The 25579-nt window shown below is 37.1% G+C and overlaps 5 protein-coding genes across 7 annotated transcripts in view; 3 read left to right on the top strand and 2 right to left on the bottom strand.

Annotated features, from left to right (window-relative positions):
• Positions 1 to 6654: 6654 nt before the first annotated feature.
• Positions 6655 to 10292, bottom strand: LOC106092693 (CCAAT/enhancer-binding protein zeta). The gene is made up of 6 exons (XM_013259601.2): positions 9970 to 10292; positions 9800 to 9914; positions 9381 to 9734; positions 8113 to 9324; positions 7206 to 8051; positions 6655 to 7147 (listed from the first exon to the last, which is right to left on the bottom strand). The coding sequence occupies exons 1-6, from the start codon at positions 10228 to 10230 to the stop codon at positions 6933 to 6935; spliced, it is 3003 nt and encodes a 1000-aa protein (XP_013115055.2). The 5' UTR covers positions 10231 to 10292; the 3' UTR covers positions 6655 to 6932.
• Positions 10293 to 12442: 2150 nt separating this feature from the next.
• LOC106092696 (probable small nuclear ribonucleoprotein Sm D1) lies at positions 12443 to 12950 on the top strand. Its single transcript, XM_013259603.2, has one exon. It carries the CDS (start codon positions 12530 to 12532, stop codon positions 12902 to 12904), a length of 375 nt encoding a protein of 124 aa, XP_013115057.1. The 5' UTR covers positions 12443 to 12529; the 3' UTR covers positions 12905 to 12950.
• Positions 12951 to 13793: 843 nt separating this feature from the next.
• LOC106092695 (valine--tRNA ligase) lies at positions 13794 to 17213 on the bottom strand. Its single transcript, XM_013259602.2, has 6 exons — positions 17069 to 17213; positions 16582 to 17012; positions 15247 to 16521; positions 14290 to 15184; positions 14049 to 14227; positions 13794 to 13990 (listed from the first exon to the last, which is right to left on the bottom strand). The coding sequence occupies exons 1-6, from the start codon at positions 17172 to 17174 to the stop codon at positions 13940 to 13942; spliced, it is 2937 nt and encodes a 978-aa protein (XP_013115056.2). The 5' UTR covers positions 17175 to 17213; the 3' UTR covers positions 13794 to 13939.
• Positions 17214 to 19008: 1795 nt separating this feature from the next.
• On the top strand, positions 19009 to 21767 carry LOC106092698 (lysine-specific demethylase 6A). Its single transcript, XM_013259610.2, has one exon. The coding sequence runs from the start codon at positions 19454 to 19456 to the stop codon at positions 21647 to 21649; it is 2196 nt and encodes a 731-aa protein (XP_013115064.2). The 5' UTR covers positions 19009 to 19453; the 3' UTR covers positions 21650 to 21767.
• A 1132-nt stretch (positions 21768 to 22899) lies between these two features.
• Positions 22900 to 25579, top strand: part of LOC106094298 (translational regulator orb2) — a 131077-nt gene continuing 128397 nt past the window's right edge. For 2 of the 3 annotated variants that reach the window (XM_059363573.1, XM_059363556.1), the window contains exon 1: positions 25173 to 25574. The gene's annotated coding sequence lies outside the window, so the exon portion shown is untranslated. Of the gene's footprint in view, positions 23164 to 25172; positions 25575 to 25579 lie in introns of those variants that run through there. The other variant, XM_059363559.1, reaches the window with a different exon arrangement.

Raw genomic sequence — 25579 nt, 5'->3', positions numbered from 1 at the left:
CCCCCAATTACTTGGACACAATTTTTAATATGGAATTTGTACTCTACTCTTGAATACCTTTCATTTAAGTCCCATATTGTCCCAAACGGTCCACTTTTATTTTTGGCTGGTACTTTTGGGGTAAGGGGAGGGTCCGCCCCCCTCGAGATATGAAAAAATCATATAGCCTATTGCTCCTTCCGCACCATATTCGTAATCTACTCCCGAATACCTTTCATTCGATTCCCATTTTGTCATTATCGGCCAATAAACCAATTTTGGGGGGTTTTTGGGGTCGGGGCGGCCCCCCAATTAGTTTGACCCAATTTTTAATATGGAATTTGTACCTACTCTTGAATGCCTTTCATTTAAGTCCCATCTTGTCCCAATCGGTCCACTTTTATTTTTGGCTGGTACTTTTGGGGTAAGGGGGAGGGTCTGCCCCTAATGCGATATCAAAAATTATATAGCCTATTGCTCCTTCCGGACCACTCCTATTTTTGGCTGGTACTTTTGGGGTTAGGGGGAGATCCGCCCCCAATGCGATAACAAAAAATTATATTCAAAGAAATCGGTTTAGCCGTTTTTGAGTCTATACGGAACAAACAAACACAAATTGATTTTTATATTGGGTTGCCCAAAAAGCAATTGCGGATTTTTCATATAGTCGGCGTTGATAAATTTTTTCACAGCTTGTGACTCTGTAATTGCATTCTTTCTTCTGTCAGTTATCAGCTGTTACTTTTAGCTTGCTTTAGAAAAACAGTGTAAAAAAAGTATATTTGATTAAAGTTCATTCAAAGTTTTATTAAAAATGCATTTATTTTCTTTTAAAAAATCCGCAACTACTTTTTGGGCAACCCAATATATAAGAAGATTGCAGTAATCAATTTTTTTAACAAGCTCATAGCGCAAACCAGCGAAAATTAGAACAAATTTCATTCCTTAAGACTTATTTTATTTTGTAATTTTTGGTTGCATGTCGTACATCCCACCATATCACTTTAAGGCCACATTCTCATAAAACAAGAAGCACACCATATTCTAAGAACAATATCAAAAGATGATGATTTTCCCATGAATAGTTTTTTAATATGTATCAATGTGTCGGATCATTATTGATAAACAGATCAGATGCCTTTGAAAAGATGCCTTAACTCCCCGAACAAATTAAAAAAAAAAAGAAAAGACAAAACGAAAAAAAAAAATATTATAATAACATAAAACATACAACAAGGATGAATTCATTTATTTACAAAAATAAAACAAAAATAAAAATAGAGAACACAAAAACCGAATCAAATTAGAAAGGAAATGAGAAAAAATTATATAAAAGTTTTAATAAATATGTGTGTACGCCCAAAAAAATGTGTAACAAATTGTAAAAAACTATACATACATATATATAAATATAATATTTTTAATAATTAATAAAAAAAGTGTACATTTTCCTACAAACACTATCAAACAGGTGAAAAGAAACTTTAAACTAAAAGCAAAAACAAAATTTAGCAGTAATCCTTGTATCAATGTCGTCTGTCTATCGGTTATCAAAAACACAAACAAATGAAAAAACAACCAAAACAAAGTGTTATACTCCAAGCAATCGTAAATCCTAAATATAGTATAAAAATGCAAAAATATATACACACACAACCTACAATACATACAAAATACTGATGTAAAATGCGTTTTATAATGAGCAACAAAGAGAGTCATCATACCGATGGTATAGTGGGATACATTTCTGGGATACCAGACAAACATATACGCAACGCAAAAGATATCAAAATCCCATGCATGTATATCCTAAAAGTGTAGAAGGAATGGTCGTTCTACTCAAAGAGCGTAAGATAATCAAGAGAGAGTTTCTGCTTTGTCTTCCCCGTACCGTAAAATAACTCTCGTTAAAGACACAACATTTTTATTGTATTCCAATTGGATTCACATTGAGGGCTGCAACATTTTCGGGTTATTCTGTTTTGATTCGAGCATTCGTTCGAACATTTTTTCGTATTTTGCTTTGTTTCTTTGCAACCGAAAGTTGCAATAAAGGAAAAACGAAATATCGTGAGCAATTCAAATATGTTGTGTCTTTAAATTTTGTCACTCGTCATCACGTATTGCCCTCTAACGCCAGCTCTTACTTTCTTACGCTCTTTGGTTCTACTCTTATGTTAATGCAATTTGTTTTCATCTTTCAAATTACATACACACAACATATATTGTAATAGCAAATACTAAAAAACAAAAACAAAAATATTTAGTTAATAACAAACATTAATAATAAAACAAAAAATGTTTAGAATAATAACAATGAACTGAAGTTGCATTGATCAATTGTGTGAAATAATATACAAAAGGATAAAATAAAATTAAAAAAAAAAAATATAATTTATATAAGTTGTTTAAGGAATATTTAATATAATAAATAAAACAGAATAATTTTATAGTAAGACAATTGAATTGAAACGGTATTTTTTCTGGTCTATCTTACTTTACTTTAATATTGACTAAATGGCAGAACATTTGTTCCACAAGCCGGACTTACAATAGCGTTCCAAGCGCCTCGATATTCAGCACTCATTCTAAAATTTCTGACACCAAGTTTCGAGGTGTCTTCCACCACTTGATCTTTCCATCGGGCTTTTGGTCTTCCCGGTTTGCGTGTACCACCGTGTTTGCCTCCAAAAAACTTCTTTGCTGGAGCTTCTTCATCAATTCTGACAACATGACCTAGCCAACGCAGTCGTTGTAGTTTGATGCGTGTAATCCATGACATAATTACCAGGTGGTGTATCGTAAACAGCTGAGTACAATTTTTTCTCGCGAAGTACACTATCTGTCGACAAGTTTTTGTTGTATGCGTGTGTGTTACAGTTAGAAACCCTAATATACACAAACAACGAAAAATGGCGCGGTGGTGGCAGTTGCCCAACAACAAAATATAGAGTGCACTGTCTGTCGAAATCAGAGATGAGTACAACCCTGATTTTGTATACGTTACTAGTTCGCGCCATTTTTCGTTGTTTGTGTGTGTGTTACGTTTCTTAAATATAATCCTCACATCCCTGCAAACAATTTCTATCGTGCGAGTTACTAATTCTGCACACAAAGAGGTTGAAAACAATCTCAGGCGATATCATTTGTTACTTTAATTAGTTTTTCGGGAGAAAACGTGCCACCTGGCGATATACACATAGCCCATAAAGTCTGCGTTCACCTTACAAACTTTTATGATTGGTTAAAGAACACAAAATAAAATTATAAATCAAATCAACTCTTTTACATATATTTCATATTCTTCATATTCCTAACATTAAAAAACAAAATTCAAAGTTTGGTTAAGCACTTTCACTCTAGAGCGATTTAAATATGATAACAATTAAATATAAGCACCACAAAGTTTGCGTTCAGTAATTAAAAATAAACAAAAGAGTTATTTAAACACAAAATAAAAACATATTAACACATTCCTAATATTTGGTAAAATAGCCACGTTGTTTTAAGATTGCACTTAGTCTATTTGGCATGGAGTTTACCAACTTCTCTGTTTCCTCAGATGTTATTTTCGCCCATTCTGCCTGCATGTAATTTCGTAACATCTCCTTGCTGGTTATAACGTGCTGACGAATTTTTTTCTCCAATAGATCCCAAAGATGTTCAATGGGGTTGAGATCAAGTGATTGGGGTGGTGTTTTAAGCTGCTTTGGAGTGTTATATAGAAACCAAAGCCTAACAACCTCCGATGTATGCTTTGGATCGTTATCTTGTTGGAACCAAAATGTCGTTGCTAACCCTAGTTTAGCAGCACTTGGTTTCAAATTTTTTTTCAAAATATTAAGATAACCCCATTTATCCATTTTAGACTCAATAAATTCTAATTGACCCACTCCACTAGCAGCCATACAACCCCACACCATAACTCCACCACCACCGTGCTTCACCGTTCCAACTAAATTTTGTTTTTCCAGCTCAGTCCCGGACTTGCGCCACACTATTTGCCGACCTTTAATGCCTAAAATACAGAATTTGCTCTTATCGGAGAAAATAATTGGTTTCCAGAATTCAGGAGGCATGTTGATGAAAGTATTAGCGAATGCAATCCGCTTTTGTCTGTTTATGACTGAAATATACGGCTTTCTTCGAGCAACTCTTCCATGAAATCCAGCTCTATGTAAAAGTTTTCTGGCTGTTTCGGCACAGATGCTTTTTTTAAACATTGTTTTAATATTTTCAACAATTTTGGTTGATGTTATACGAGGGTTGTTGCTTGTCATATTAATCACTTTGTGCTCTTCTCTAACGGATAGTTTTTTTGGACGCCCAGGCCAAGGCTTTGAAGTTATAATGCCGGTTTCTTTGTAATTATTAATAACGCGCTGGACTGGAATATTTCTAAAGCTTTGTCCTTCTTTCCACAATTTAATAATTATTTTTCTTTCAGATATGCATATTTCCTTTCCTTTAGTTTCCATGTTTTCAAATTTAATCATTAAAAAAGAAATTGTCACATGAACGCAGACTTTATGGACTATGTGTATACCCATGAGTGACTAAATAGGGACTAAAAAAAGGTTTAAAATTCGACTATCAACCTCATCAATAAAAAAATTATTTCATTTTGCCTAATTTATTTTACCTGTGTGAGTATGAGTGAGGCTTATTTTTATTTCTCTTTCTATAATTTATTTTTTTCAAATCGAGCATAATAGTCGAGGATTTTATTTGCAATGATTTTCCCTGAATGGGATTTGAACAGCCAACCTTACGATTGTGAGGCGTATGCTATCCCTCTGTGCTACGCCCCTTTTTCATTGCAGAAGGCTAAGTAAACATACATTGTCATGTGTTGGGTTTTTTCGATTTAGCGTCCAAAACAACCACAAACAATTTTTTTTTTATATTTTTAACAATAACAGTTGATTATGAGAAACTAATAAGCGAAACATGAATGATAAAATTCCGATAGTGATGTGTTCTGTTGTTTTAAATCATGAAATCTCTGCAAACTAACATAAAAAAGGATCTAAAAAGCGGCAATTCTGGGAGGGAGTGAGAAAGTCACTTCCGAATGTATGCGACCAAAACTCGTTGACAGATAGTGCACTCGCGAGAAAAAAATTTACTCAGCTGTTTATGGTACCCTATCTGGTAAATTATGTCATGACACTTATACACACAAAAACACAAATATCTTGACATGTGATGGCAAAACGTCGATCAGCTTGATGGCGAATTGCACCATATGATTTGTGGTTGTTGTACAAATGAGACCACCTTCAATGGTTTCGCCATCAGAAAAAACCAACAATTGAAACCAATAAAACGAAAATGATGTCAAGCGTTGCCACTAAAATTTCTTTTTCCTCACTATAAACAGAGTAATAGTTTTTCGCCTATTTTCCTTCGTCGTTTCGCCGACGTTTTTTTATATGGAGTTTGACAGCATTCCGCCTGAAAAGCTGAATAGAATAGTCAGCTTTAGAGAAAACCAGTGCGATTTGTTTTGAATTCTTAGCGCTCTAGTCACACATGTTCAATTTTTGAATGTATTGTAGATAGATTTGTTGTGCGACTCTTTAACTCTTTAAAGAGGCACTTAGTGCAAAGATTAGAAAATGAATGTGATTTAGCTATTTTTCAATCGATTGGGGCCATTTTTGTCTTTTTTAACACTTTTTGACTTATTTTAGATTCTTTTTGTTAATTTACATGTGTTTTTCTAAACTTTTAATGATTCCCCAATTGCTTTTTCTCCTCTCTTAGGTGACTCCTAGGTAGATTTAAGAAGGTAAAGCCATATGCCCAAAAACAACGAAATCAACAATACAGCCTTGTGGGAATGGGGATAGAAATTCCCACTCTTCTGTCAAACTTATGTACACTGTCAAATTCACATTTTAATTTTAATTTTCATTGCCATGCGCAGCAGCCAAAAAATTAGGAGATTTGTGATTATAAAGGCATAAATTATAAATTAAAACATTAAAAATGTGAAAAAAATAAACAAAATGTTTAAAACAAAACTTTTAAATCTAAACAATCTATTTGACAGAGTATTTGGATACAACTCTGAAATTGGAAAATTTTATCAGCTGGGCTTATGACATTAGCTTCTTAAATCAACCTAGAGTGATGAAACAAAAGAAAACGTCAAATATTTTTCTAATCGTTGTTCCATTGCGAAACAATTGAAGGTGGTCTCATTTGTACAACTAACACAAATCATATGGTGCAATACGCCATTTAGCCAACCAAGCTGATCGTTGATTTGCCAAACACACACAAAGAAATTTGCGTGCGTGTGTGCCTACGAGTTCGTACATGAGCAGAGAATATGCGAGAAAGAAGATGACAACAAAGAGAATGCAAACAAAAATCTGACATCTTAATACCGTCAAAACTGGCGGCTGTTACCAGCCGTTCGCGTGAGACCTCCTTGTTAATTCCGCCTTGTCGTTGTTCGCAGTTGCCATTTTCATTGAGAACAAAGGGTTATCTATTATATGGAGAGTCTGTGGCTCTAGTAAGCAGACCATATTTTGTAATTTTTTACATCCGGTATTTACCGGTTGACGTCCTTCATTGAAAGGACGAAATATTATATAAAATATAGTTAGGAGAAAAAATTTTAAGGCCTCGAGCAAGAGTTTTAAACAACACACAAAGATCTAACTACTCAGGCCGAGATTTTGGTCAAAATGCTTAACAATTTTATTTGTTTTCAATATATAACAAAGGTCGATTAAACGTGAGAATGTAAGAATTTTATTTTGAAATTCATTATTGGATCTATGCTCTGCCAATGTGGAAACTAAATTTGGTGATTTGAACTTTCTGTATGTATTATATCTTTTTATTCAATTTCTAGTATACAATTTTCAAGTTTCCAATTTTTTTTTAATTAAATTAATGTGGTTTTCTTTTTGAGCTAAAAATAAAAAAATAATTTATTTTCTTTTGGAAAACTTTCCTTTGCCCCTCTTTTGTGATTTATGTGTGTAGTTCTTTGAACCTGATCTACGTTTTTCTTCCCATTTTAATTGTTTTTGTGAAGACTTGTCCTGATTGAAAACGGCATTTGAAGTGCCTTGACCTTTCACTTTACCCGTTTCTTCTAATAATTCCGCAAAGTCATCAGCGGCAGCAAACAAAGAACTCATATCTGAAATTTATAAGTGTAAAGTTCTTTTGAAGTATATTTGTATGAGTTAACCACATACCTGTACTATGTTTCAATTTTTTAGCAAATCCTCGTTCATCCAATGATCCATGCTCTTTCTTAGATTTCTTGGATTTGGGCGGAAGCATTTCATCTTCATCATCGCTTTCGCTCCCAGATATATTTTCATTGTCGCTCAAATCCTCGGGTATTGAACCACTGTCATCAAGATCTTCTTCACTCTCGTTATCATCTTCTTCGTTGTCTTCGTCAACATCTAGAGAACCCTCTTCGTCATCAGAAACATCACTTGCCTCAAAATCAACATTTCCTTCTTCGTCATCGTCATCGTCATCATCACCATCACCCCAGTCTGCATCAATATCCTCATTATCGTCTTCCTCCATTGGTTTCTTTTTACTTTTTGCCTTTTTAGGTTTATCTTCATCCATTGCTGATTCTCCCCCAAGGTCCTTAAGGAAATCTAGATCATCATCATCGCTGTCCTGTTCTTTGCCTGCTTTCGATTTCTTTGATTTTTTACCGAAAAATCCATCCAAGTATTCTTCGAATTCATCATCGTCAACATCGGCATGGCGAACTTTTTCGCCATCATCTTCTTCGTCGGCGTCCGTTCTCGAGTCCTTTGTCTTCTGGTACAATTCCACTTGTTTGCGTTTCTGTTCTAGGTAGTTGAATATAAACATCTCCTCTTCACTGCAATTGGTTTTCGTAAGCGATTTGACCGGCATACCACGGGTACCATATGAGGTATACGCAGTTTTATGTGGCAGTGTGGTGACAGAAGTTTTGTCTAATTTCTTGGGATTTTTAAATGAAAATCTCTCCAAGAAATGTGCTAAACCGAAATCTTTTAATGGATCTCCATAATAATCAATGCGTTTGTCTGAAATGAAAAAAAAATATATAAGGACATTTTTTTGAAACTAAGGCTAAAAAATACCTACTATTTAAAATATTTTCGGCGAAAACTTCCACCGTAGGGTGAAAATGGCTGCGCATTAACAGTAATTCATTCTTTAAGACAAACTCTGCACCTGCAAAGTCCGGAACTCGGTGGTATGGGTCGTATTTACTTGCGAACAATTCTTTTGTTTTGGTCTCTGTATTGCTGTTGGAAGATACTTTCGAATGATGCCATGATGGAACCGATTTACTTTCGTCATTTTGCTTGCATTCATCTACCTGTTCATCATCTTCGGGGGCATCTTCATATTTTTCCTCTCCGTCGCTGTCGAACTTTTTCATTTCTTCATCTGAAGCGAGAATTGTGGGAGTAATGGGTGTCGTACGCTCCCCATTACTGGTGTTGTCGAGGCAAAGTTCTTTGCGTGTCTGCAACAATTTTTGAATAACTATCAAACAACCAGCCGCCATATTTGAAGGAACATACAAAGCTAATTGCAGCAGCCTTTTTATAAAAGCCTGAGCCCTAGGCACATGTGAATCAATAAATATCGCTCGATGCACTATGTGCAGCAGCTGAGAGGCTGCCTTGGAGCCAATAGTTGTTAAGTTCATGTCTAACAGCTTCTTGTAAAGGGCATTATAAAAACGATCACCTTTCTCCGTTTTTACAGTCACCAATTGCAACAGTAATCCCAGAGTTTGTATGGAAACTTGTATGTCGGCTAAATGGACCAAACGGTATATCGTGTCTTGCATGTCCTTACTTAAAATTTCATTGGTGCCCTCTGCAGGCTTGGCGTCGACTATGGCCTTTTGTAAACATCTTAAAATAGCCTGCATAGTGCGACTGTTGACAGTGCCCTTTTGCACCAAGACTTTAAACAAGGCAAAGCATATATTGACCAATTTGGTACAGACCTCTGGCCTACCAGCAGGAGCTATGCTAGCAAGAAAGCAGAGAGTAAAGTGTTGAGCACGCTCGGATACATTGTTACGGAAGAGAAGTTTCTCTGCTTCAGTGACTACCACACCGCACATATTGGGATGTCTATGTGCCACTTCTGTTAAATGATGCAACGCCTTTGAGGCTATTTTTGGCAAGGGGTCGCCAAGTTTATTGATGAGCATGGTTAAAAGCATTTGTTCCTTTTCGGGGGCAAATGCCAGCAGTTGGGAAGCAGCAACAATTGCTGCGGTTTTATTGTTTTCCTGGCCAGTTTGTATACCCTGTTGCAAGTTCTTGAGAAATTCTGAACCAGAAAACCTGGGTTAGTATTATATCATGAAATATTTATCTTACACTTACCAAAGTAGAGATCTTTAAGCTCATTTTCAAAGTGCCAATACGCAAATATTTTTCTCTGTTGTTCCTTTGTTAGATCTGTATTTTTACGAACTGCCTTCCAATCTGCGCACCGCATTTGAATGGAGTATAACTTACGATGTGAGGGCAATAGAACTTCTTTCCATAAATCTGTAATTGTTGCTATAACCTCCACGCAAGATTTGTTGGATACTTTTGTAAATCCAATCAGAGTTGAAAGTGACTCCAGATTTCCCAAAGGATTACTTGTTACTAAAAGAGCTCCAGCATTTGCACGATCCTTTGCAGTACCTTTGTGTAGGGCGGTCTGCAGCCATCTAGCATCCGATGGATTTTCTGTTCAATAGAAGAGAAAATATATAGCAAAAACGAGGTGAGTGTTTGATCATTTCGATACATACTTTTGTTAAATGATGATTTCTCTTGATCGTATGAACTGCGACACAAATTGTATAGTTCCATTTGCTCACTGTCTTTCATGTCTAGAATGTCCTCATTTGTTGGAAATTGCGAATACTAAAAAATTGCATAAAATTACTATTCCATTATTTCTTTGCTTTGGCATACATACCACCTCAAACCATTTCTTTGGCTTCTCCGATTCATCTTCATCAGCAACCCTTTGATGCGGAAACCCGTTTTGAAGGCTCCCCTTTTCCTTTTTGACTTTGCTTTTGGGTGTAGCCCTATCATCATCACTTCTGAGAGCATTTGTCGATTTGTCCTTTTTCTTTTTAACTACTTTGTCTTCGGTAGCCACATCTCCTTCATCGTCAAAAATAATCTTTTTATTTTTTGGCATTTCTGCCGCATAGTTATTAATTAAAACCATATTTTATTTTTAATGTGATATCAAAACAAAAACACATCGACAGTTCCCACGTGCATTTAAACAAATGATGGACAATAGGAGTGTTCGCGTAGTCATGTAATGAAACATAGGTCTGCTCCCGTACTTTTCCAGTAAAAAGTTACTAGTAAAATTTGCACGAGAGTAAGCATAGTCCATGGTTGAATTAACAAATCAACTATACAACCATGTGGTGAAGGTGCCGCAAATTCCTTCTAGGCTGTCAATTTCTGGACACTTCCTATTGACATTTTAGTTTTTATTTGCTGCAAATTTCTGCTGGGAAAAAACATCCAGCAGAAATTTGCAAGCTCTCATTTACCAAATTCTAAAATTGTGCTCGCTCTCACGCACTCTCCCGCTTTCTTCTGATGGCAAATAAAGTACGCGAACAACTTCTAATTTGTGCAAATTTGCACAAACTCGTTGTACAATTAAGAGGTAGGTTCATTAGCACAACAACAAAAATCTACCCTCAACGAAACTACCTTGAGTGGCAAATGCCGTAAATGTTTACAACCTACATTCTTCAAAAGTTTTTTATATTTGAATTTTCATCCTTATAACTCTGATTTTTTCTTAGGTGTGGAATATCGAATCAAATAGAACATCTTTTAAGATTTTAGAATATATAACAGCTGTGTTATCAAGCCTTCGACATTTAGATTTACGGCAAAATCAAAAACATTTACTCAGCTGTTCGCATAAACACTCCTAATAAGTGCATCCTGGCACAAATTTTTGGGTAGGGGAATCATGGCGGATTAATAAAAGTGATTCCACGCGACCAGCTGAAAACAGGCAGATAGTTTGACGGTATTAATGCACATTCTTTTCTCTTTGTGTGCATTTTTCAACGCGAAGCTCCTTAAAGTGCTCATTCTGTTTAGGCCTCTAAAAAAGTGGAAAAAATTTTTGTTGTTGTACAAATGAGACCACCCAAGGCGGATTTAAAAAGGTGGTCTCACGCGAACAGCTGTTAATTGTCGGCCAGGTTTGACGGTATTAAGATGTCAAATTTTTGTTTGCACTCTCTTTGTTGTTATCTTCTTTCTCGCATATTCCCCTTTCATATACGCACAGGTTTACACACACGCACACAAATTTCTTTATGTGCTGGCAAAACGTCGATCAGCTTTATGACAAGATGCCCTGCAAACATTTTCTATCCCAGGATTCACTGAAATGTGACGTGTAGGCGTTAAGTTTCACTTCATAAAGTACCTTTGTAGTGACTCAAGGAAGGTATCACAAACGATCCTACTAAGAGTGCCGCAAAAGAACCGCCAAGTATTGAAAAAAGAAGACTCAAAAAATTTACTTTTTCATTTTTACTTTTTTTTTATTGAATAGGAATATACACAAAAATTTAAAAAAATTAAAACTTAACTTAAAATTGCTGCAAGAATTATTATAAACATTTGATAAAAACCTTGCAACTTCCTGTTTGCTTTAAACTCTTATTGCTTTAAACGACATTGTACATTTTCTGCTTAGTTTTAAATTAACTGTTTCTTTTGTTTTACTTAAATTAATTTTTAAAATCTTTTAACACTTATCGCAGCACAAATTTTTGAACCAATTTTCCTGAATGCCTGTTGAGAAGATAAAATGCGATTGTTCGTGTATTTTGTTTATGTTAAACACAAACAATCGTTTGTTTATGAATGGCACTTCAAAATGTTGGCAGGGTGGCAGATTGCACCAAATGATTTTTAGTTGTTGTGCAAATGACACCACCTTTAATTGTTTCACCATGGAGACCACATTAATTTGTTTCGCCATGACACAGAATAAAGACTGGAACAGAATGAGTCTCAGCACCCAAATTCCACAAAAGTAGCGCAGAAAAGCTAAAAAATGTCAACTTTGACTTTTGAAAGCGAGCAACACTATGTACTGCCGCACGCTACGGGCGTTTGAGCTCTTGTACTAATAGAGTTGACCAACTTAGGATTTAAACAATTGTTATGCAGTCTATAAAATTGCGAAAATCTATAATTTCACTTGGCACACGCGTAGCTACTTTTGGTATGCATATCCACCTTTTATAAAGTTTCGCCGCTAGCGATTTTTGTCGATTGAACTTTTTGATTGGGGTTAGCCTCTTACAATGACGGCGTTATGAATCCTGCGTACTTCGAACTTTGTTTTTTTGTTTTGTTTTGGTTTCTAGTTTTCGTTTCGGTAAGTGGAATGATAGCTCTGAGATCTCACCACAACTACATAGCATCGTGGTAAACGATTTAATCCTGTTAAAAGTAGCCGCAAAAGCATCATCATGAAGCTTGTAAGATTTTTGATGAAACTGAGTCATGAGACTGTAACAATGGAGTTAAAAAATGGAACTCAAATACATGGTACTATAACTGGTGTGGATGTTGCCATGAATACCCATTTAAAATCGGTTAAAATGACTATCAAAAATAGAGATCCCGTTCAATTGGAAACTCTAAGCGTTAGAGGTAACAACATAAGATACTTTATTTTGCCGGACAGTTTGCCGCTCGAAACGCTGTTAATTGATGATACACCCAAGTCAAAATCAAAAAAGAAAGAGACGAACCGCGTTGGAAATCGTGGCCGTGGAAGAGGAGCAAGAGGAAGAGGCGGTCCGCGAGGCAGAGGTAGAGGAAGAGCCTCGACTAGACGATAAATTATGCTCAAATTTATAATAATGAATAAAGTACAACAAATCGTCAGACATTTTATTGTTCTTATTTGGTATATTTTTATTCGAGCAGAGCAAAAATCTGCGATATTGAGTGGATGGTCTCAGTGAGAGACCGGCCGGCTCTTGCTTAAATACTGAGTGTCTATGACACTCGATATAAAAAGGCGAGTTTTTTGGCGCCTTTAAATAACCAGTGACCCTAACGTACCGCGGCGATCAGCCCTATGGACCGGAACGGGCTGCCATGGGATTTTGGGTAGTTTTTTGATCCATTTGTCTATGCAATAGTTACACAGCTTGTGATTCACTCGATCCGCGGATTGGTCCAAGTACCTTTCGCAAGAACATACACAACATACTACAATAGATTCAGTGTCATTCTAGAATGAGATTTCTTTCCAAAATGCCTGCTTACTCCCAAGCAGCATCCTGACCGATACCATTACCTGTGTTTTATTTCCATTTACTGTCAAAACTATTTATGAGGGCACCTTTTCGTTGTTTTAAACATGGCAGTTATGTCGGTATAGGCGAGTGTTGTCATTTGTACATCATGTCATACCTATTATGCCGTATAATCGTCTACAGGTAGATAGGTATTTTAAAAAAACCTATTAGAACAAGCTCGCGCCCTGACTAAAGCCTTGTTTTGAACTGAACGGAAGACTTTTCTTTTTTTAACTGAAGAAAAGTTTCAGCTGGCATCATTATGGAAACTTTCAGGGATAATTTTGCAACCTAAACATATCGACCGTTTCACATCAGATAACCAATCCCGTGGCTGCCGGTTGTATGTACCGGATTGACCCGATGGAGCTCTTCATTGGCAGGAGCTGCCGCCACACTGCTACAACAACAACACGTTGATAACTTAAGTTCTTGGCAAAATTGTGTATAACATTTATTTGAACACAAATAATCCGCACTGGAGTCATTTAAATAACAAACATTTAATAAAAATTATAAATAGCAAAACAACACTATGTACATTTGGTCTTTAGAACAGATGCCGACTTATCAACTGCTCATAGATTTGATTTTCTCAATTTCTACCTCTAGCTGCTGAATCTAAAAATTACAAATATTTAGATTTATGAACAATGCATGCTGAAAGTCAACAGCCTACCTTTTCAGCATGTTTCTGTTGAACTTCCTGGCTAGCTGATTTACGAAATCCTTCATTGTCCATACGCATTCTGTAGCGTTTTAAATCTGCTTCTAGTTTTTGTAACTTTTGCTCATTAATATCATGGGCAGATGACGATTTTCCCAAAGAAGGTTTGTAAGAATCATTTGTGCTGATACCTTGTAAAGTAGACAGTGTACCAAATAAGTTAATGGATTCCAATAATAAAGCTTGATCTTACCGAAACTACATAGATGACCTGCTGTGGAGAATAGATTCAAATGCTGCTTCGATTTTTCCTTAATGGCTTTCAAATGTATGCCGTTTGTTAATGTGAGTGCTTGAATTTCCTGCAAATATGGCTGCAAAATGTTGCATGCCTCATCATTGTGGCCATACAAATACAGATGAGGATCGTGTTTTTTACTGATTGTATTTCTGCTCTTTAGTTGTCGTATTTGTTGACAAACCTCTAGTATCAGTGAAATTTCTTTTTCTAATTGCACATCATGGAATCTATTGAGATCGATATCTATATTTGGGGGTAAATGTTTCAGCAATTCTTCTGTGACAAAGGGCGTAAAGGGGCTCATGGCTTGCAGAGACCAACTCAAGGCCGTAGCCAGTGTTGCACAATGTATGTAGCCCTCCGGCTTCTGTAAATTAATGTTGCGTTTGCATGTTTCCACATAAACATCACATAGGTTGCTGTAGAGAAAATTTTTTAGTGCCCCTGTGGCCATATGGAAGTTGAATTTTTCGAAACTTTCGTGGCACAACTTTAAAGTGTCGGCCAGGCGACTCAGTATCCATAAATCCCACTTTCCCAAAGGCACTTGATTCATAGTTTCGATTTCATTCAATGGCATATTCAGACGCTCGGCTGCTCCTAAAGTAAATCTGGTGGCTTGCCAAATTTTATTCAAAAATAGTTTGTTGGTATAGCATTCGTTGATATCGAAATTAATGAAATGACTCTTTATGTTATGACTGCAGAGGGTAAAACGCAAAGCATCTGTACCACATTCCTGTATGCCTTGAGGAAACATGTGTTGCAATCCTTTAATAGACTTCTTTACTTCTCCTTGACTGAGAACACCTGCCTTGTGGGCCGCCTGCAGCTCTTGTTCCAAGGACTAAATAAGGAGAAAATTGACATTAGGTGTGGCTTAAAAAAAACTGTCTTATGTGGATTTACCTTGAGGGAAGCACCTTGAACAACTTGTTGTGGGGTAACGACGTTGCCCAAACTTTTCGACATTTTACGCCCGTGAGCATCACAAACAATGCCGTTAAGTAGGATCTTTTTGAATGGGGCCGAGCCAGTCAGTTTTAAGCCCAGCATTACCATGCGTGCAACCCAAAAGAAGAGAATATCATGACCAGTCTCCATTAAATCCAAAGGATAATGTTTTTTGTACTCTTCCAATGGCCAATTGGAGGCAGAAAACGGCAAGAGGGCTGAAGAAAACCATGTATCTAATACATCCAAATCCCTCGCAAGGGCAATATCCGCTGATCCTAATTTCTCACGGGATTTGATCAGAGCTTCCTGTTCCGAGTGAGCAGCCACCCAAATTGTTTTGCCATCACTGCAATTTGTGGCCTTGTATGCCGGTATCTGATGGCCCCACCAAAGTTGACGTGATATACACCAATCGTGGCAGTTTTCTAACCATCTTTGCCATTCAATTTCAAAATTGGGAGGAACTATCTGCAGTCGTCCACTTAAGACTTCTGCAAGAGCTTCATCGGCCATTGATTGGCAGTGTAAAAACCATTGCTCACGTAACATGTATTCGATTACATCCTTGGAACGCGAACATATGGGCAATTGCATGGCATGATCATGGATGTCATGCAAAAGATGTAGCTCCGCCAGCTTCTGTAAAATCATTTCTCTGGCTTCGAATCTTGGTTTATGCGAAAACGCCTTAAAATCATCATTGATTAAACCTTGCTCCGAAAAAACCTGTATTGGTTTAAGCAAATGGCGCTGAGCCAAGTCGAAATCATTGCGATCATGTGCAGGCGTTATCTTAACAGCACCCGTACCGAACTCTGGTTCAACAGAAACATCGAATATCAGCGGTATAGGTTCTTCGCGGAATGGATGCCATAAAAGCACTTCGGGCATATTGCGATACTTCTGGTAGCGCTCATCAGTTGGGTTTACTGCCACAGCAACATCGCCCAATAATGTTTCGGGACGTGTAGTTGAAACTTTAATGTACTCAGGTTCAGTAACGTTCATTATCCTATAGCTAATGTCATACATGCGACCAAATGTTATGTTTTTTTCATAGCCAGGCACTGATAATTCAGTAGGTCCTTTTAGATCTAATGTTTCCACTTCAATATCAGAAATAGCCGATTGCAAGGTACAAGACCAGTTGACAAGAGACTCTTTGCGCTCAATTAGACCTTCTTCGAAAAGACGAATAAACGCCTCATTGACCGCATATGCCTGGCGCTGTGAATAATATTATTATCGTTTAGCGAATACAACAATACTCGCCGTTTAGAAACTTACCTCATCCATTGTAAAATACTCTCTATCCCATGACAGCGTACAACCTAGTTTTTTAAGGTCTTCTACTATTCCATCTCCTTTCTCCTGCTTCCACTTCCACACTTCTTTTAAAAAGTCATCCCTTCCTAGTTCATGACGTGAAAGCCCTCTTTCTTTGAGTAACTTTTTCTCCACAACCACCTGTGTGGCGATACCAGCATGATCCGTACCCGGTATCCAAAGGACGTCATATCCCAACTGTCTTTTTTGCCGGCTTATTACATCCTGTATGGTTGCCATTAGTGCATGACCCAAATGCAGGCTGCCCGTTACATTCGGGGGAGGTAAGAGCATGCGGTAGGTGCCTGGTTTACATTTGCCCTTCATGTCGGCTGAGCTGCACAACTTGTCCACTTTTCCATGCTCCACCACTTTGGGTTGGTATGCATTCGCTTTAACGAAAATATTTTATGCCTATTGTTTTCAATGAAAATTTCATTGATCATACCCAATTTTGATGACATCCGTCGGAGAATGTTGTATTTTACATTTATCCCATAATTCAGGCGATGTCTTACAACTCCTTTATTGGATATATGCAATAGTTTGAACATTACGTCGACACAACGAACTGCTTGAATGAATGTGAAGAATGCATTTTAAGATGTTATGACAGCTGACTAGCGATAGGCAAGTAACGGCTGATAAATAACCCAAAAGACATCTACAAATGAATAGAACTAGGTGTGTTCGTGCTTTTCCGGTAAAAATTTGCAGGAGAATTTGCAGAGCCATTTTGCAAATGCAAATTTGTTCATGAACATTCCATTAAGGAACAGGGGCAAAATTCTCAAATAGCAATGAGTGTTTTCCAATTCAAGATTAGGCTCAATGACAAGGGGCCTCCTTTTTATAGCCAAGTCCGAACGGAGTGCCGCAGTGCGACACCCTGGGTGTGTCGCACCCTTAGCAAGTGTGATTTAGTGGATGTGAACATTCGCAAGTTTTTGGGTTTTTTAAAGCGATCTGGATGGTTCAGCGGTAGGAACTAGAATGCATCTTCCTTCTTCTGTTCCTGTGGTAACCTTTGATGGTCGATATGACAAGGCAAGGCCTGTTGCCGCGGCGATGGGACCGAAACGAACTTTATTATCTACAGGAGCTTGCTTACAGTTACGAAAAAAAATCAATATGGCAACACTTGAAACCATAGCCGACACAATTTTTGTATATTTTTTTGGTTTCAATGCATGGCAAAACAATTGAAGGTGGTCTCATTTGTACAACAACCATAAATCATAAGGTGCAATCCGCCATGGCAAGCCATCAAGCTGATCGACGTTTTGCCAACACACATAAAGAAATTTGTGTGCATGTTTGTTTACGTATGCGTATATGTGCAGAGAATATGCAAAAAAGAAGATAACAACAAAGAGGACCCAAATAAAAATCTGTTATCTTAATACCATCAAAGATGGCCGGCTGCTAACAGATGTTCAATGGTTCCAATGGTTCGTCTTTCTTCATTTAATTGCTAAAATATAAATTAAATGGAGAAAATGGAGTTTCACTGTGAAGTCTAAACTTAATCTATTGTATGTGATAGGAAAGTCGCGAAAAGACGATGACTTGATTTTGTAATCGATTATACGATTTCTTTACCTAGTAAAAGTAGACTTCGACAAAAAAGTCAAAGAATCGTTTAGTCGAAATCGACTTTTCCCTTAGTATACAAACAAGACATAAACAAAAGAAAAGAATAAAATTAAAATTTACAAATTTCTCACACCATTCAGCAATTTTTTTAGAATGCTGCTAAAAGATAAGGTTTTATACTTGTTAATGCAACGTCCGCCATATTGTTTTGAAAAGAATTTTATGTGTTGAATTTGTATAAATCACAAGTAATTATTTTCACTCATTTATCTTCCCAGACATCATTATTGGGTTTGCTGCTGTAACATTGGGTTCATCGTTTTACAAGATACATAGACATGGAAGAATATTAGATATAGAAACTACTCTAAGACTACAAAAGATCTGCAAAATCAACTCCGATGAGCGTATTTACCAAATCTAGGATATTTAAGCAAAAAATCGCAAACACCATAAATCAGCACCACCACCACCCAGCTCCAGCAGTAGCAGGAGATCGATCATCCGCCATATATCATACACCCATTTTTAGAATAATCAATTTGGTTTCATGTCGCACATCTTTATGAAGTTTAACGCAAGGAGCCATTGTATGAGCCATTACTTAAAGCAAGAGAGCGACGACGCTGGAATTGAAAGCTGATATTTATAGACGAATAAGCAATAAGGACGAATGTATCACTGCCACAATTACTTTAGAGAACCGAACAAAAGCAACGAGAAGTATACACATTTCTTTGCTTAAAATAATTTATTTAACCATAATATGCAGATGTAGACATAATTTATGACGCCTTTATTGCATGCGAAAATTCTGAGGAAGCGTGGCTAATGAAGACACTACGCGTTCAATAGGTGTGAATTTCAACTCACAGCAGACAACAAACAATCATCATTCAATATACGTGCCGTACCATCATCGTTCAATTACTCACTCACACAAAGACTCATCAAGGGTGCATGGAGAAATTTTAGTATTTTATACACATGAAAGCTGCTATTAACCAAAGGATGCCTTCGCTTAGTTTTTAAATAGCACTAAGGGCACTATCACCAACCCATGGAGTATTAAAAAAAATAAAAAAGAATCATAAATAGTGGAGGCGAAAAACAGTACACTACAACCAGGTTTTTAGTCTTTTTTGGACAAACATTATCTACGGCCTCCCTGGCTTAGAAACAAACACATCGAAGAAGCGATATCTTTTACTGAAATAATAAGTCAATAACGTTAGAGATGAATTCGCGACAACAGCAGCATTCGTCCAATGCGGCAACTAAGAGAAAAGTTGGAAAAGTCGCCGCCGCACAGGGCCCACCACCATCCTACGTAAGTAGTATTCCTGTAAAGCGCCTGAAAGATGGAGAAGGCGTTTCGTACCAGACCGCTGATAAGCATGCCAAACCTACATTGTCGCAAGAACAAATGCAAACAATGAAATATATGCCGCAGAAACAACAAGAACAAGAGCAAACGCGACTTCGCCAGTTGTGTGGCGAGCAGAAACCAATCGATACATCTCAAATAATAGCGGCTCAAGCGAAAAACCCATTAGCCGATACAAACGAGCCGGGGTCACAGTCCTATTCTGACGAATCATTATCTGCGAAATACGACAATTATGTTACAAGACAATCTTTTCCCGGCCAAGGAGATATCGGAGTTAGCGACCAACATTTTCAGGATTTGCTCTCCCAAAAGGATTTATCTTCGAATTTCACGGATGATATATTCCGCAATTTTAATGTTGATATAAAGGACGACCCTGGTGTTAATACCGATGAGCTAAACGATATTTTAAAAGACGAGACTCAGAGAGAGTTTGACAAAGAGGATGAAAACAAATTGAAATGTGGATTTTCCATACAAATGGATTCGAAACAAGTTACAACACGTGTGAAGAGCTTGCCGTTGGATGAGCCGCCCCCGCCATGCTCAATTTTAAGCGTAAGTGCAACACCACCATATCCACCAGATTGCCCGCCCCAACGTTTGACCAGGGAACAATTACTGCCGCCAACACCATCCGTTCACCTAGAGAATAAGAAACATGCATTTAGCCCTCAGCTACAAGAGTTTTGCCTCAAGCATCCCATAGCTGTTGTACGGGGGCTAGCTGGTGCTTTAAAACTGGACTTGGGTTTGTTCTCCACGAAAACCCTGGTAGAAGCGAATCCGGACCATAGTGTGGAAGTTAGAACACAAGTCCATCAACAGCCTGATGAAAATTGGGATTCGACTCAGGCCAAACGAGTTTGGGCTTGCATATCTCATAGATCTCATACCACAATAGCAAAATATGCCCAATATCAGGCTTCGGGTTTTCTCGAAAGTCTAAAAGAAGAGCGCGAAAAGGGTGGTTCCCAAGGTGTTCAGACAATGTCGGATTCCGATTCGAAAGACTCCCTTAGCAGTACGTCTTTGTGCGGGAAAAAGAAAAAGACTAAAAATGCCAACAAAATGCTGAGATTCGGAACGAATGTTGATTTATCTGATGAACGCAAATGGAGGCCTCAATTGGCAGAGCTGCAAAAACTCCCTGCCTTTGGCAGAGTTATATCGGCCGCCAACATGCTCTCCCATGTCGGTCATGTCATTTTGGGCATGAACACAGTCCAGCTGTATATGAAAGTACCCGGAAGCCGAACGCCTGGACATCAGGAAAACAACAATTTTTGTTCCATAAACATTAATATCGGTCCCGGTGATTGCGAGTGGTTTGCTGTTCCCGACGCATACTGGGGTGGCATCCACAATCTTTGTGAAATCAATAATATAAGCTATCTACATGGATCATGGTGGCCAGTGTTAGATGATTTGTATAAGGAAAATATCCCCGTCTATCGGTTCATACAACGCCCTGGAGATTTGGTGTGGGTCAATGCTGGTTGTGTACATTGGGTGCAATCAGTTGGCTGGTGCAACAACATTGCCTGGAATGTTGGACCGCTCACAGCTAGACAATACTCCTTGGCTGTGGAGCGATATGAATGGAATAAACTGCAGAATTTTAAGAGTATCGTCCCAATGGTTCATCTGAGCTGGAATCTGGCCAGGAATATACGTGTTTCGGATCCCAAGCTCTTCGAGCTGCTGCGAACTTGCCTGCTGCAAACTCTCAAAAATGTCATGCATACCCTGGAATACGTTAAATCCAAGGGGGTATTGGTTCGATTCCATGGAAGAGGCAAAAACGAGGCATCGCACTACTGCGGCCAATGTGAGGTGGAGGTATTTAACATACTCTTTATAAGAGAACAGGAGAAACGCCATGTCGTACACTGCATGACATGTGCACGAAAGCAATCACCGAACTTGCAAGGTATCGTTTGCTTGGAAGAATATCGTTTAACAGAGCTCTGCCAAATCTATGATGCCTTTACGCTCTACAAACCTAATACACTGCCGCAAAATTTACCAATTAATCATTAAATTTAAATAAATAAATAAATCTTATTTATATATAAATAACTACATAAAATTATTATTTGTGTATTGATTTTACTAAAGGATACTTTAAGGTTTCCAACCCCACACACCCAATATATAAATAAATAGAAATTTAATTGTAAAATTTTACAAAATATATAGAAATCAACGCATTTTTTCTTTTTTCATTTCCTTTAAATTTATGCAGAGATCGGAAAATAAATCTATATATCGGAGCTATATTAGATGAAATGGACATTGGGGGTGGTTTCTCCCTCCTAGTGCTGGCGACAGGTGTGAGGCAATAACCTTTGTTAATCAGTCGTGTAAACTTTTCTACCTAGTTGTTGTAGCAGTGTATTGTGCACTGAGGCGGCAGCCCCTGCTGCCGAAGGTCTCCATCGAGCCAATTTGGTGCATATAACCGGCTACTTAGTTGTATCGCTTTGCGGCAATCCGTTCGGACTCAGCAATAAACAAGTAAAAACGTGCTAAGTTCTGGTGGGCCGGGCGGAAACTTGTATACCCGTCACCATGGATCGCATATGTCAAGATCTTTGAAAGACTTTTTGAAATATATATGAGGTTAATCAAGTTATTAACCGATATGGACCGTACTTGTCAAAGCTGTTAGAAGTCATAGAAAAACACCACCTCCGAAATTTCAGGCATATCGAGCAATAATTCCGACCTCCATTAACCGATTTAGACCACATTTGGAATAGTCGTTTGGAAGTCATACCAAAAAGACATACGCAAAATTGGGAAAAAATTGCGCAAAATTGCATGCAAAATTTCTAAATCGTTTAAAAAATGTTTATCAATTTTTTTCGAAAATTTGAACAAAATTTAATTTTTTGCAATTTTTGTTTCTTACAGAATTTTGTTTTTAATGAAGACAGTTTCATTAGATTTGTGAATCAGCTTGATGAGAAAATTGTGAATTCTCTTGATTTCTGTCATATGATTTTTATGTTGCTGTACAAATGAGAATGCATGCTACCGTAGAGCAGAGGCAGCATGTCTGTTTTAGACGAACTTAATTTTGAAGTACTTTGCCAGTAACGAAAAAAATTGGGAAAAATAGTTCAGGTTCTTCTTGCTTTCCTGTGTATTACTACTGCCCAACTTCTACTGGAAATGTATTCGGGTGAATGCACCTATTATATTCTCACACGAGCGACATCTGCAGTGTACAGATAAACTTCGGCGTCAGTCATTTTGGGATCTTACGACGTTTAAATGTTGTACTTCATCTATGTTGTCAAAGACGTAACAAAAAATTGTCCGGGCTAACTTCTCTACATTTTATCAACAAAAAAAAAAATTAAATAAAGAAGAACTAATGGAAATAAAGAAAAGTGTATTCTTAAATAAATAAATATATTTGTAAATAAATGGTGATAAGTATCAAAGAGGGTATACAACTTATAGAACAGAAACTAATCTTGTAATGTTGTGAACTTTGAAAAAAATAGAAAAAGTGCACATTCGAAGACAAGGAGCGAGCAAAAAAGGTAAATTATCTTTTAGGGAACCTCAATGTGATATTTTGAGTTTTATAAATTTAAAATAAACGCTATATCGTAACTCATTTTAAAGAAATTAAAAAAAATTGTGTGTTGTGAGTGCTATTATCATTTTGTTTTTCCAATTAGCATTCAAACAGTGTTGTCAATGTTGCAGTTCATAGTCCCGGTTTAAAGCGATTCTTAAAAAAATAATCATCTTCTAGGAGCATTAATCCCTTAACGTTTGAACCTCGATTTCCTTGTCTGATCGCGATGAAGTTTTATGCTGTTGACCTTTATAATTTATAAGTTTTTCTAATTTGTTTGGCTCCAGGTCATCGAATAATTTTAAAAAACAGGGTTTGGTGTTTTCATTTTTCGTTTTATTTTAAATTCTCTCCGATATTTCGAACACCACCGGGGATTCCTCAGGATTTGAACTAGAAGTTTAACATTCGCTTCAATTAACTCCATGTGTAATTAAATGCTCACGAAATGAGCACACCAAATCTACTCTGCTTCAATGATGTTGTCTTTGTTGTGCGTTGATATATGATTTTTGTTGGCGTTCTGACGAAGAATATAATCTATCCGATTTCATAATTTAATTAAGTACAGGACTGTTCGGTTTTTTGAATTCTCAAAACGCAAAAAATAGTTTTGCCTCTTTTAAGATTTGAAATCACTGGAGGTTCCTTTTATTAGAGGTTTGATAAGAATATGCATTCAAGCATCGACGTTGCATGATCTGCGAGAAATAATGCAAAGAAATTCTTTCGTTTTGCTATTTCGAAATTTAATTTAATGTGTACAAGGTAAAGTCATTAGCTCAACAACAATAAAATTAACTATACATCCCTGTCGGAATGGTTGCGCGAATTTCCACTAGGCTATCAAATTTCTTGGCACTTCCTAATTGACATTCTAGTTTTTATTTGCATTATCATGTGCAACAGCCACAAGATCAAAAGACATGATTATAAACGTGTTTATTATAAATTCAAACGGTAAAAATGTGAAAAACAACGTGTAAAAACATTTAAAACTGCATCTAAGCGTTTAGTGGGATATGCATACAACTCTGGAATTAGAAAATTTCATCAGCTGGGCTAATGGCTTTACCTTGTATAAATTTGCTTAGATCTATATTAAGGCGAAACAATTAAAGGTCTCATTTGTACAACAACTACAAATCATAAGGTGCAATCCGCCATCTTGTCATCAAGCTTATCGACGTTTTGCCAACACACAAAGAAATTTATGCGCGTGTGTGTATACGTGTGGGCACATCAGCAGAGAATATGCGAGAATAAAGATAACAACTAAGATAGTTCAAACAAAAATCTGTCATCTTAATACCATTAAATTTGCACTAAGAAGCAGGTGAAAACTTCTCACATATCAATGAGTGCAGTCCGATTCAAGTTTAAGCTCAATGATAAGGGGCCTCCTTTTTATAGCCAAGTCCGAACGGCATGCTGCAGTGCGAAATCTCTTTGGAGAGAGGTTTTACATGGCATAGCACCTCACAAATGTTGTCAGCATTAGAAGGGGAAAGTCACCGCTGAAAATTGTTTCTGATGGTCTCGCCAGGATTGCAACCCAGGCGTTCAGCGTCATAGGCGGACATGCTAACCTCTGGGCTACGGTGCCCTCCCTGTGCGGATGGTGGCACAAAGTCCCACCGGGATGAAAAAATCTAGCAAATTCTATCAGATGGGCATTTACCCTATTAATTGAACCAAGCGTACTACTACTGCCATCTAAATGTCAGGTCATCTTTATTTGGGATCGCCCTATTTATCCTATTCCTTTTATCCAATACAAATCCTTAATGTCACTTTTCTACATACAAATACATTTACATATTCCAAGCTTGTCAAATTAAATCCACCTGGTATCCAGTGTGCGAAACAAATCGATAACTAAGATATATTTTTGCAATCGCACAGATGATAAATTCCAATAAGAACGCGCAGGAATAAAGCTCACAATGCTCAGATTCCGTTCAGTTGGCCGCAGAGTTTAACAGCACTAACATGGATAGCGCTTGAAAGTATTGTAAACGTTCGAAATTGTGAAATTGTTTTTATGGACTAATGCATATGGTCCCCGTCGTTTTAATAAAAAAAAATTGAAACACATTCATGTTGGAAGTTACATTAATAATTTAAAAAATTTGTATATTAATCATTTCGAAAACTTCGCATCTTTTTTAATTAAATTAAAACGCGTAAATTCATAAACAAAGAGAGCATCATATCGATAATTTTTGTGGAGAATAAAGAATTTGTCATCGAAAATCGCTTAACAGACAGATGACAGGTTGAAAATAGAGCAAATAAAAAACAAAGCAAAAGAAAAACCCCCTCACTGTAAGAGAGAGAGAGAGATTAAGAAAGAGAGAGAGCGCGCAGGTGAG

This window comes from Stomoxys calcitrans, chromosome 1, assembly GCF_963082655.1.
Source record: "Stomoxys calcitrans chromosome 1, idStoCalc2.1, whole genome shotgun sequence".
Classification (NCBI taxonomy): Eukaryota; Metazoa; Arthropoda; class Insecta; order Diptera; family Muscidae; genus Stomoxys; species Stomoxys calcitrans.
Note: the sequence above shows the minus strand (reverse complement) of the source record. Positions and strands in the feature narration are given on the sequence as shown.

Coding starts and splice junctions, on each gene's coding strand:
- LOC106092693 (XM_013259601.2), bottom strand. CDS start 10,230: ATGGTTTTAATTAATAACTATGCGGCAGAAATGCCAAAAAATAAAAAG. Junction 9,915..9,969: donor CAAAGAAATGGTTTGAGGTG/GTATGTATGCCA, acceptor GCAATTTTTTAG/TATTCGCAATTTCCAACAAA. Junction 7,148..7,205: donor AAAATTGAAACATAGTACAG/GTATGTGGTTAA, acceptor TATAAATTTCAG/ATATGAGTTCTTTGTTTGCT.
- LOC106092698 (XM_013259610.2), top strand. CDS start 19,454: ATGAATTCGCGACAACAGCAGCATTCGTCCAATGCGGCAACTAAGAGA.
- LOC106092696 (XM_013259603.2), top strand. CDS start 12,530: ATGAAGCTTGTAAGATTTTTGATGAAACTGAGTCATGAGACTGTAACA.
- LOC106092695 (XM_013259602.2), bottom strand. CDS start 17,174: ATGTTCAAACTATTGCATATATCCAATAAAGGAGTTGTAAGACATCGC. Junction 15,185..15,246: donor TTCAAGGTGCTTCCCTCAAG/GTAAATCCACAT, acceptor CTCCTTATTTAG/TCCTTGGAACAAGAGCTGCA. Junction 14,228..14,289: donor AGGTCATCTATGTAGTTTCG/GTAAGATCAAGC, acceptor CTACTTTACAAG/GTATCAGCACAAATGATTCT.